The sequence below is a fragment of the Asparagus officinalis genome, chromosome 7, assembly GCF_001876935.1.
Source record: "Asparagus officinalis chromosome 7, Aspof.V1, whole genome shotgun sequence".
NCBI classification, from domain to species: Eukaryota; Viridiplantae; Streptophyta; class Magnoliopsida; order Asparagales; family Asparagaceae; genus Asparagus; species Asparagus officinalis.
The window spans coordinates 14,574,189-14,587,327 of record NC_033800.1 but is presented as its reverse complement, the minus strand read 5'-3'; the positions used below and the strand labels follow the sequence as shown (position 1 = coordinate 14,587,327).

At 41.9% G+C, this 13,139-nt stretch overlaps 1 protein-coding gene across 1 annotated transcript; it reads left to right on the top strand.

The window, feature by feature from the left end:
- Positions 331 to 2,928, top strand: LOC109851005 (probable WRKY transcription factor 64). Its single transcript, XM_020421106.1, has 3 exons — positions 331 to 726; positions 1,641 to 1,745; positions 2,240 to 2,928. The coding sequence occupies exons 1-3, from the start codon at positions 425 to 427 to the stop codon at positions 2,712 to 2,714; spliced, it is 882 nt and encodes a 293-aa protein (XP_020276695.1). The 5' UTR covers positions 331 to 424; the 3' UTR covers positions 2,715 to 2,928.

Below are 13,139 nucleotides of genomic sequence, written 5' to 3'. Positions count from 1 at the left end.
TTTCAATCCAGGCATAACTTGACATTTAGAATATATTTTCCATGGGAAAATCACATATATCCAAACAATTAGTTTGAAAGTTGATTTTATGCAATACGATCCTGGAAAGCGCACTATTTGCTGTTGCAATATTTGTTACCTTGCTAAACTGCCAACTAGACTTTAGCCGGCCGTCAAAGGCGGTTCTTTATTAAAAATGACGGCGACACCACGACGACTGAAGCAAGCTTTGAAGTCTTGCAATGCTGACAAGGATTCCATTAAAATAATCTCTAATCCCGACTGAAACATAAAAATAGAGGAGTGGTAGTAACACAACAGTGCCTATATATCCAAGATTCCATGCATATATCCCCTTTCTCTCCTTTTGGTTAATTTGTTGGCTAAGTATTTGGTGTCTCATCAAATTTGAGATTTTGCAGTAATGGCATCTCCTTGTGAAAACTGTTGCGGTCCTTTGGATCCTAAGAAGGCGATTCGAGATGAGCTGATGAGAGGAAGACTTGCTGCTGCTTTGCTTGGAAACAAGCTAAAAGACACGGAGATAGCCCACTTTGTTGATCAAATCGTGGGCTCGTTGTCAAAGAGTCTTGCTCTTTTGGATGCTGCGAATGTTGTTGCAGTTGGCTCGTCGAGCTCTGATGTGAGAGAGGATCAGAATTCTGCTGGAAAAGTGGAGATTGAGAATTTGGCAGAGGACTGCAAGAGAGGGAAACATGGAAAGAGGTAAGGCGCTTTCTAGTAAATTAATCTGTTTCTTCTTCACGTTTCCGCATGATTGAGAGTCTGAAAGTAAACGAAAAGTGAATCGAAAATTAAAAAGAAACTTTTAATTTTTTTTCAATTTTTTTAGTCTCTTTCACTTTCTGAAAAAGTGAATTGAAATTGCATATTATCTTATACTTTCCTTTTTTAGCATTCAGTTCCCATAATAATGAAACATGACATATGATAAAGTGTACAGTACATTAGCTGTCATATCAACTTTTCATATTTTCCTTCACTTTATATTGTTTAACTAAGCTTTGCAAATAGAAGATCTTTACATGTTACTTTTTATTTACTTTTTGTTTGTCAAACATACAAGAATTAAAGTTTCTAACATATTTGGTTCACTATAGCGATATCAACAATTAGATTCATGCATGAATCTTAAAATCCAATGAAATTAAAAATTGACATCTGTTAGGTGAACATTTAATGTCATGGATTGTGAATCATTTGATATTTCCCCAAACACACACAATATCTTTGTTTTATGCACGTGTATCGATCTTTTGACAGAATCTTGTCCAAATCAAAATCTTACTCCACTTAATTAGGTTGTTTGACTTCGAATTTTGATGTAAATTTGCCTAAATATCTATAAAGTGATTCATTGTGAGAAGCACGAGGTCTAGCCCAAGTCAATGATCATTTCCCAAATAAACAAACAACCATATTAAATGTTGAAATATACAACTTCTAAGCATGTAAAGTATGTTGGTGGGTCTCTTGGATCCTTTATCAATGTATGATGGAAAGTTGCTCTGACAATCATGACCTTCTAATAAAAGCCACATCTTTTATCAAAGCCTCTAATAAGCTGCTCTTATTCCTCGTATCTAGTATTGTATAGTAAAGTACTATGTTTCTTGCAGAATAGTGTTGTCTCCGTGTAGACAAGTGAAATCAAGGAGTAAAGATGATGGATACAAATGGAACAAATATGGGGAGAAAGCAATCAAAGGCTTTACACATAGAAGGTCATTTATTTACTTCACCCTTTCCATCTCTATTACTAGCTATTTGAATTGAAGAGTGCTTGCTCTTTAGTTCTTTTATTTCAAGGTAGCTATTTTAGTGTATCCAAACTATCCTCACTTTTTTATATTTTATTATTTCCGCTTCTTTCTCTTTTCACTTTTAATACCTCAATTGTCCAAACTATCCTCATTAATTACACGTGACTTGGGAAACATGTGTCAGACATTTGTGATTAATGAGGGTCGGTTGGATATTTAGGATATTAATGGAGCATAATTTGACAAAAAGTGGTCGATTGAAAACTAAAGATAGTTATGAGGTTTATACATGTAAAAAAAACTTCTAAGGTGGGTTATTTTTTCAGTTCAACTTATTTCAAAGGTGGTTTTTATGAGGGATTAAAAAAACCCTTTATATATTTTATGCTGTTTAGTCTTTGATATTTGTAAGTCTCAATTGGACACGTTATCGCTAATTGTTTACAAACATCCAGGAGCTATTTCTGTTGCTCACACAAAGGAGATCCAGGCTGCAATGCAAAAAGGCACGTCCAAATAGCAGAAGATGATAATTCTATGTTTATAATCACTTATATTGGCCAACACACATGCAAACGGGATGCTACTGATCAAGGCCAAAGCTCTCATTGTGGTCTTAAAAATCAATCCATGATTAGCTTTGAATCAAGTGATTATAACATTAATGTTGCTCAAAACTCCCCTATATTAACCTCAGGAATTCTCAGTGATATGAAACCGGATAGTCCAATGTCCGAAAATACTATGATGAACCCAAATCCTGAAATTGATGAAGGGTTTATGCTCAATATGGGAATGGCTTCAGATTATTATGGAGATCTCGACTTAGATCCCTTGGAGTATGTGGATGAAGTTCCCCCTCTTTCAAATGATTATGATGATGAAATGTTTAGTTTTGATGAGGATGAATTCTTTCTCTTCGGAAATTGATGAACTAAGATTTCATATTCTTTTAACTGGGGGTCGCTTGTATATATAGAGCTTGGTTTTATCTTTCACTATGTTCTGCTTTTTTGTTAGAGAAGGCGCTGAGCCTGAAATTCAATATGTTGTGTTATTGTACATTTTTTATATTAATAAATTTTGGAGTCACTGGCTCTCAAACATGTAAGCAAGTTTTGTATATCATAAAGAGTTGTGATGTCAAGAAAGTCAAATAGGGGATATATTCAATTCTTGTTAAACAAAATGACTGATTTCTCTCTGAATTTGCTAGGGCTAGTAAAACATAACAAGGAAGCGTATGAAATATAATTTAAAAAATGCTTCAAGCGTAAATTGAAAACAACCTTTCTCAACTATATCTTATTCCGACTAGATTCACAGGCTTAAATTTCGGATAAACACTTCTTTTTTTTATGAATTCGGTGATGTTAAATGCTAAGTGTTAATAAAATAGTTGAGATCAGTGATAAGTGCTAATAAATTAAATAGTTGAGATCGGTAATAAAATAGATGAAGGAGATCATATGCGATTTACCCATGTTATAACGTATGAATGACATGGAAACAAGTACTCCCAAAAGAAAAGGGAACGTATGAAACTTCATATTTAATCTACTTGCTCTTACGTAACATTGATCTATGAACTTGATAAACTGCTACATCAAGAAATTCATTGCAATTTGCAAGCCCCGTGGCACAAAGGGCAGGACTTGGACCACGCCACCAAGACTCTGACTCTGCAACACGCACGCGATAATAGGACACCGACAAGTTCACCAATGAAAATAATTAGTCACCATTATCAACAAGGTCAATTAGTAATTTTAAAATTCCCTTTCCTCACACAAAGGGCAGGACTTGGACCACGCCACCAAGACTCTGACTCTGCAACACGCACGCGATAATAGGACACCGACAAGTTCACCAATGAAAATAATTAGTCACCATTATCAACAAGGTCAATTAGTAATTTTAAAATTCCCTTTCCTCACCCTTACCACCTACCTGATGAAGAATCTATTCTGTTCAAAGACACTGACAAATCTGAATGAAATTGTTGATGACCTTTATGCTAAAAAAAAAAAATCAAAATTCAATTTGTAGATGGAGGCAAACAAAATATACCCTGAAGCACAAACACTCAACATATGCTAAATTCTCATCTAGCTTTGTTTGGAAGTTAGACTGAAAAGTTTAGAAACCAAAAAAAATTGGATGGAGTATTGGTCAGGTTGTTTATTCGCATCCAACTTCTAGAGAGCGATTTTATCATCGTTTGTTGCTTAATATCATCAAAGGCCCTACGTCTTATGCTCAAATAAGAACCAAAGATGGAATTGTATACGAAGCGTATTAGGAAACATGTCAAGCTTGATGATTATTAGACGATGATAAAGAATGAAAATTTATACTAGAAGAAGCGTCTTTTATCTCAACAGGACAACAAATGAGAAATCTATTCTCTAAAATTCTTTTGTTTTGTGAAGTAATCAATCCATTACCTCTTTGAGAAAAGTATTGGAAATTTCTAGCCGAAGGTATATTTGAAAGGGAGAGAGTTATTCTTGAACAGCCTACATTGACGATGACTGACAAACAGCTTAAGAGTCATACTCTAGTAGTGAAGGAATTTCAGCATCAGCAGCAGAATCAGGAAAAACAGGCGGCGGTCGACCGGTCCGGTCGACCGGATTCGTGCACAAGGGTTCCTGTGCGTCTGGAAGGAGGTCGGTCGACCGGCCCGGTCGACCGCAGATGATTCGGTCGACCGGTGCGGTCGACCGACGGTCTCTCTGGATTTTTGGGGCTTCTGCTGGATGGTGATCGGTCGACCGGGCCGGTCGACCGGAATTGATCGCGGTCGACCGGTCCGGTCGACCGACGCTGTTTTGGGCTGGGCTTTCAGGTTTTCGACCCGATTCGTTTTGTAAGTTCTATATATACCTAAACCTGTTTGTTTAGGGTAGAGGTTGGACGAATTTGAGCAGCCAAAGAGAGAGAATCATTGCATCCAATTGTGAGAGAGCTTTGAGAGATCTAGAGCTTTGTTTTAGGGTTTGGTCTGAGAGATTTGTAACCCTATTTGTATTCTCTTGATTTCTAGTAGAAAGAACTCCCCCCTCCTTGCCCCGTGGACGTAGGCAACTTGCCGAACCACGTAAATTGTGTGTTCTTGCTGTGATTGTGGTTTGCATATTGTTTGTGGTTTAGTTCGAGTTATTGTTCGTGTTGCCCTAGAAAGCTTCCGCCGCGCACAACAATTGGTATCAGAGCTAGATCGACAACATGGGAGATGCAAGCACGTCAGGTTCGTCTCTAACAAAGGCGATACAGAGTCTGAGCATCAATAACACGAAGATTGATGTTCCGAAGTTCGATGGCAAGATCAATTTTGGATTGTGGAGGTGTCAGGTGATGGATGCTTTGGATGCATAGAATTTGGAGGAGACTCTTGAGTTAAAAGAGAAACCCACTGAGTTGGAGGATAAGATTTGGAGAAAGATGAACAGTAGAGCTTGTGGTGTTATTAGGTCATGCTTGACGCCGGATCTTATTTATGATGTTATGAACGAGACGTCGGCGAAGAAGATGTGGGAAACACTCAATGAGAAATATCTTACGAAGAGCATTGAGAATCGGCTTCACTTGAAGAAGAGATTTTACCAGTTCAAGATGAAAAGAGGGGTTTCCATCAGGGAGCATGTCAACAATTTCACTAAGCTACTTTCAGATATGGCCAATGTTGATATTATAGTTGAGGATGAAGACAAGGCGATGCTACTTCTGTGTTCGTTGCCCGAAGATGATTATGGTACGTTCGTTCTCACTATGATCAATGGAAGAACTACAGTTAGCTACAAGGAGGTAACCTCAGCTTTGGTGAACTATGAGTTAAGGAAGAGTGATGGTGAACCCTCCGAGAAGGCATCGGGAGATGCGTTAGCAGTTCGAGGCCGAGATCCAAACCGTCGTCAGTTCAACCGCTCAAAGTCAAAGAATAGGAGTGCCTATAAGAGTGTTGGTAGAAATCAATGTCGGTATTGTAAAGAAGAAGGACATTGGAAGATTGACTGCCCAAAGTGGAAAGAAAAAGCCGGAAAGAATAAGGGGAAAGCTGCACAAGCTTCAGAAGTGAATGTTGCAAAAGCTATTGGTGAGCATTCAGATACAGATTCTTCAGGCTATTCATGCCCTGCTTTACCGTCGGTTTGCTATGCGGATTCCACGGAGTGGATGATGGATTCGGGAGCTACATATCACATCTGCCCTAAGAGGGAGTGGTTTTCTAGCTTTGAGGAGCTGGAAAGAGGGGATGTCGTGCTTATGGGTAATGATCACGTATGCCCTATTGGTGGTATTGGTTCAGTCCGGATCAGGATGCATGATGGTGTAGTGAGGGAATTGAAGGAAGTGAGGTTCGTGCCGCAGTTGACGAAGAACATCATTTCTCTTGGGACTTTGGAGGCAGCAGGATATCGAGTGATCTTAGAGGATGCTACAGTGAAGGTCACGAAGGGTTCTATGGTGGTGATGCGAGGTGTCAGGGAAAACTACCTATATGGAGGGAAGCTATGGAGGAGGAGATGCGGTCTCTTCAGAAGAACGACACTTGGACACTTGCACATCTACCTAAGGGTAAGAAAGCTATTGGTTGCAAGTGGGTATATGCGAAGAAGGAGGGATCTTCTATTGGGGACATTCGGTTCAAAGCCAGATTAGTTGCAAGTGGGTATACACAGCTTGAGGGCATTGATTACAACGAGGTATTTTCACCCGTTGTGAAGCATTCGTCGATTCGGATTTTATTGGCATTGGTGGCACAGTTGGATTTGGATTTGGTCCAGATGGATGTGAAGACAGCCTTTCTACACGGTGATTTAGATGAGGAGATCTACATGACACAACCACAGGGTTTCAAAGCTGCAGGAAAGGAAAATTTGGTTTGTAAGCTGAAGAAGTCTCTTTATGGTTTGAAGCAGTCACCAAGACAGTGGTATAAGAGATTCGACGGCTTTATGATTGGCCGAGGGTACACGAGGAGCCCATATGACCCATGTGTTTATATGCACAAGCTACAGGATGGTGAGCTCATATATTTGCTTTTATATGTTGATGATATGCTTATTGCTTCCAGGAATTCTTCAGCTATTCGAAAGCTAAAAGAGGAGTTATCATCCGAGTTTGAGATGAAGGATCTTGGAGAGGCAAAGAAGATATTGGGTATGGAGATCGAGAGAGACAGGGTGAGAGGGAGTTTGAAGCTTACTCAGAAGAGCTACTTGCAGAAGATATTGAAGAAATTCAGCTTTGATGGAAATGCAAAAGCAGTTAGCACACCATTGGCTCCCCACTTTAAGCTTTCAGCGTTGATGTCACCTGTTTCAGTTGAGGACAGAAATTATATGTCGAAGGTCCCATATGCTAGTGCAGTAGGTAGCTTGATGTATGCGATGGTGTGTACGAGGCCAGATTTGTCACAGGCCGTGAGTATGGTATCGAGATACATGCACGACCCCGGGAAGGGTCACTGGGAGGCCGTGAAGTGGATTCTACGGTATGTTCGAGGCACCGTGGATGTTGGTTTAGTATTTCAGAAGGATGAGAAGGATGGGCAGGCTTGTATTGGATATGTGGATTCAGACTATGCTGGAGATCTTGACAAACGTCGGTCTACGTCAGGTTATGCTTTTACATTGGCAGGTGCACCTGTATGTTGGCGTTGCACGCTTCAGTCCACAGTGGCTCTCTCTACTATAGAGGCAGAGTATATGGCAGTTACTGAAGCTATTAAGGAGGCTTTATGGTTGCGTGGATTATTGGAGGACTTGGGGATTGCTCAGGAGACTATTCGGATATATTGTGATAGTATGTTGGCTATCTATTTGGCAAAGAACCAGGTTTATCATGCTCGCACGAAGCACATCGACGTCAGATTCCACTTTGTATGGGACGTCTTGGATGATGGAGATGTCATATTGGAGAAGGTCCACACAAATGACAATCCTGCAGATATGTTGACCAAAGTTGTTTCAGGAGTGAAATTTGGTCATTGTTTGAAGTTGTTGAACATCCTTCAGTGCTGAGGCCGTTGGCGGCCATTTGGGTGAACTACGTTCGGCTTGATTCCTTGGGCAAGAGGATACGTAGGCAGTCTTTAGATGCAGCCGGTTTGATCAGTTGATCAAGATGGGGGGAGATCGTGTTTCAGCTCGAGTATTGTTCCTGGACCTGTTGAGGAACTATTGGATGGTTTGGTGTCGGCTCAGTTTTGGTGGAAACATTCGCCGAGGTGAAGAATTGAAGAATTAGTAAACAGCTGAAGAAACAACCCAGAAGACTGGCGGTCGATCGTCGCGATCGACCGCCAACGTGCACACAGACCTACTGGGATTCGGAGTTGATGCAGGCGGCGGTCGACCGGTCCGGTCGACCGCATTCGTGCACAAGGAGATCGGTCGACCGGCCCGGTCGACCGACGGTTCTCTGGAGTTTTAGGGGTTCTGCTGGATGGTGATCGGTCGACCGGGCCGGTCGACCGGAATTGATCGCGGTCGACCGGGCCGTCGACCGACGAAGCGGATATCAGTTTTTCCAGGTTTTCGACCCGGTTCGTTTTGTAAGTTCTATATATATACCTAAACCTGTTTGTTTAGGGAAGGTGGGGGACGAATTTGAGCAGCCAAAGAGAGAGAATCATTGCATCCAATTGTGAGAGAGCTTTGAGAGATCTAGAGCTTTGTTTTAGGGTTTGGTCTGAGAGATTTGTAACCCTATTTGTATTCTCTTGATTTCTAGTAGAAAGAACTCCCCCCCTCTTGCCCCGTGGACGTAGGCAACTTGCCGAACCACGTAAATTGTGTGTTCTTGCTGTGATTGTGGTTTGCATATTGTTTGTGGTTTTAGTTCGAGTTATTGTTCGTGTTGTCCTAGAAAGCTTCCGCCACGCACAACAATTGGTATCAGAGCTAGATCGACAACATGGGAGATGCAAGCACGTCAGGTTCGTCTCTAACAAAGGCGATACAGAGTCTGAGCATCAATAACACGAAGATTGATGTTCCGAAGTTCGATGGCAAGATCAATTTTGGATTGTGGAGGTGTCAGGTGATGGATGCTTTGGATGCACAGAATTTGGAGGAGACTCTTGAGTTAAAAGAGAAACCCGCTGAGTTGGAGGATAAGGTTTGGAGAAAGATGAACAGTAGAGCTTGTGGTGTTATTAGGTCATGCTTGACGCCGGATCTTATTTATGATGTTATGAACGAGACGTCGGCGAAGAAGATGTGGGAAACACTCAATGAGAAATATCTTACGAAGAGCATTGAGCACACACACACACACACACACACACACACACACACATATATATATATATATATACCTATTCCTAGGGTTTGAAAATTGAGGCAGAGGACTAGGTTTTGAGGATTTGCGGCTACAGGGAATTTTGGGGGCTGATTTTGAGCGCAAGGAAAAAGACTGTAGCAAGTAGCAAAGAACAGAGATTTTGGCGGCTATTCATAGAGAAGAAGCAAAGTCTTTTTGTAGTTGTTCTTTGATTTGTGCATCCCTTTGAGAGAATATTTGTGTGAGGGATCTGAGAGTTTGTGAGAGGGTTTTATTTGTGAGATTGTAAACCCCAATTGTATCTCTCCCTCTATTAGTAGATCTCCCCCTCCTTGCCCCGTGGACGTAGGCTATTTGCCGAACCACATAAAATTTGTGTTCTTGCCGTGATTTGTAATAGCTTGTAGGTTCCCTCGACGCACAGTCCTAGAGCTGACGAGAGGAAGAGTTGATATCTCACTTTGATGAGATATCTGACTTTTGGTTCTTGTTTCCTTTGAGAAACGAGAATTTAATTATGATCTAATCTCTTGTTGTGCACCTTGCGCACCGGAGGTGCTGCCGAAATTTCCGCTGCGCACAACAAGTAGTATCAGAGCTCCGGGTTGGATTTGGAGCTTGTTCGAAGGATTCACTGAATGATTCCTATTTGAAGAATTAGATCGACAACATGGGAGAAACAAGCACATCAGGATCGTCTCTTTCGAAGGCGATACAGAGTCTGAGCATCAATAATACAAAGATTAATGTTCCGAAGTTCGACGGCAAGATCAATTTTGGTTTGTGGAGGTGTCAAGTGATGGACGCCTTGGATGCACAAAATTTGGAGGAAACTCTTGAGTTACAAGAGAAACCCGCTGATATGGAGGAAAAGGTTTGGAAGAAGATGAATAGTAGGGCTTGTGGAGTTATTCGGTCATGCTTGACGCCGGATCTTATTTATGACGTAATGAACGAGACGTCGGCGAAGAGAATATGGGAAACACTCAATGAGAAGTATCTGACGAAGAGCATTGAGAATCGGCTTCACTTGAAGAAGATGTTTTACCAATTCAAGATGAAGAGGAGAGTTTCCATTCGGGAGCATGTTAACAACTTCACGAAGCTAATTTTGGATATGGCCAATGTAGATATCATGGTTGAGGATGAAGACAAGGCGATGCTACTATTGTGTTTGTTGTCGGAGGATGATTTTGATACGTTTGTTCTTACTATGATAAATGGAAGAACTACGGTTAGCTATAAGGAGGTGACATCAGCTTTGGTGAATTATGAGTTGAGGAAGAGTGATGGCGAAGAGCATTGAGAAGGCATCGGGAGATGCATTAGCAGTTCGAGGCCATGATCCAAACCGTCTCCAGTTCAACCGCTCAAAATCGAGGAATAGAGGTGGCCATAAGAGTGTTGGTAGTAATCAATGTCGCTTTTACAAAGAAGAAGGACATTGGAAAAACGACTGCCCAAAGTTGAAAGATAAAGCTGGGAAGAATAAAGGGAAAGCTGTACAAGCTTCGGAAGTGAATGTTGTCAAGGCTAGTGACGACAATTCAGATACGGATTCTTCAGGCTATTCTTGCTCTGCATTACCGTCAGTTTATTACGCTGAATCTACGGAGTAGATGATGGATTCTGGTGTTACATACCATATTTGCCCTAGGAGGGATTGGTTCTCCAGATTTGAGGAGTTGGAAAGAGGGGGTGTCGTGCTCATGGGTAATGATCACGTATGCCCTATTGGTGGTATTGATACAGTACAGATCCGGATGTGTGACGGGGTGACTCGGGAGCTGAAGGAAGTGAGATTCGTTCCTCAATTGACGAAGAATATCATTTCGCTTGGAACTTTGGAGGTAGCTGGCTATAAGGTGATCTTGGAGAATGCGACTCTGAAGGTCACAAAAGGGTCCATGGTGGTGATGCGAGGTGTCAGGAAAAATAACCTTTACTACTTGAAGGGCAAGACAGTAACAGGATGTCTGGCAACTTCGATTACCACAGAGGAAGATACTACCAGCTTATGGCACATGAGATTGGGACACACTGGTGATAAGTCCCTGCAGGTATTGGCGAAACAGGGGCTATTGAAGGGTGCAAAGACCTGCAAGATGGAGCTGTGTGAACATTGCATACTTGGGAAGAAGACAAGAGTGAAATTCGGCACCGCTATTCACAATACCCAATGTATATTGGACTACATTCACACAGATGTTTGGGGCCCTTCCAAGCACACATCACTTGGTGAGGCCAACTATTTTGTCACTTTCATTGATGACTATTCCAGGAGGAATTAGGTATACCCGATGAAGCATAAACATCAGGTCTTGGATATTTTTGTGGAGTGGAAGAAGAAAATGGAGCTGCAGATAGGTAGAAAGGTGAAGACTCTACGTTCAGATAACGGTGGAGAGTATAAGAGTGATCCGTTTCTGCAGTTTTGCTGGGATCACGGTACTGGGTGACACTTCACAGTACGTGAGACACCGCAACAGAACGGGGTGGCTGAGAGATTGAACCGTACCTTGCTGGCAGTACGTGAGACACCGCAACAGAACGGGGTGGCTGAGAGATTGAACCGTACCTTGCTGGAGAAGGTGCAATGTATGATGACGCAGAGTAGATTGTTAAGATCCTTTTGGGCCGAAGCGTTGGTTTATGCGAGCCATCTCGTGAATAGGTTACCGTGTACTGCGATACAGGGGAAGACTCCGTTGGAGCGTTGGTCTGGTTCAGTAGCTAGTGACTATGAGTCGCTTCAGATATTTAGGTGTCCAGCTTATTACCATATCAATGATGGTAAATTGAATCCGAGGGCGAGGAAAGCAGTCTTTGTGGGATTTAGAGATGGAGTTAAAGGCTTCAAGTTATGGGATTCACGGTATAAGAGGATAGTTATTAGCAGGGATGTCACATTTGACGAGACGTACATGATGAAGCCTCAAGTTCCTCAGCAGGTGGAGGAAGACCAGACAGTTGGGATATCACAGCAGGTGGAGGATGATGTGACTCCACCCACTCCAGATAGCATTGTATCATCGAGACTCCTACAGAGGTGACACTGGGAGGAGATGAGATGACAGCCGGGCATTAAGAGGATACAGTGGATGTTGAGACTCAGGAACAGTGTCATGTTCAGGAGTCCATTGTAGCTAATAGACCAAGAAGAAATATTCGTCGGCCAGCTAGATATAACGATATCATGGTTGCATATGCTTTATCAGCAGAAGTCGTTGATGATTTGGTTCCTTCTACATTCAAGGAAGCAGAGTCAAGCTCTGATTCGATTAGGTGGAGGGAAGCAATGGAGGAGAAGAGGCGGTCTCTTCATGAGAACGGCACTTGGGAACTTGCAAAGCTACAGAAGGGTAAGAAGGCTATTGGATGCAAGTGGGTATATGCAAAGAAAGAAGGATCTTCTATTGGGGACATTCGGTACAAAGCCAGATTGGTTGCCAAGGGTTATGCACAGTTTGAGGGCGTTGATTACAGCGAGGTATTCTCACCTGTTGTAAAGCACTCGTCGATTAGGATTCTGTTGGCATTGGTAGCACAGCTGGATTTGGATTTGGTCCAAATGGATGTAAAGACAGCTTTTCTACATGGAGATTTAGAAGAGGAGATCTACATGACACAACCTATGGGGTTCAAAGCTGCAGGAAAGGAAGAATTGGTATGCAAGCTGAAGAAGCCTCTTTACGGATTGAAGCAATCGCGGCGACAATGGTACAAGAGATTCGACGACTTTATGATTGGCCAAGGGTACACGAGGAGCCCATATGATCCGTATGTTTACATGCACAAGTTACAGAATGGTGAGTATATATATTTGCTGTTATATGTTGACGGTATGCTCATAGCTTCCAAGAATACTTCAGCTATTAGAAAGTTAAAAAAGGAGCTGTCATCCGAATTTGAAATGAAGGATCTTAGAGAAGCAAAGAAGATATTAGGTATGGAGATCGAGAGAGACAGGACGAAGGGGAGATTAAAGCTTACACAGAGGAGTTACTTGCAGAAGATGCTGAAAAAATTCAGTTATGATGGCAATGCCAAGGCGGTGAGTAC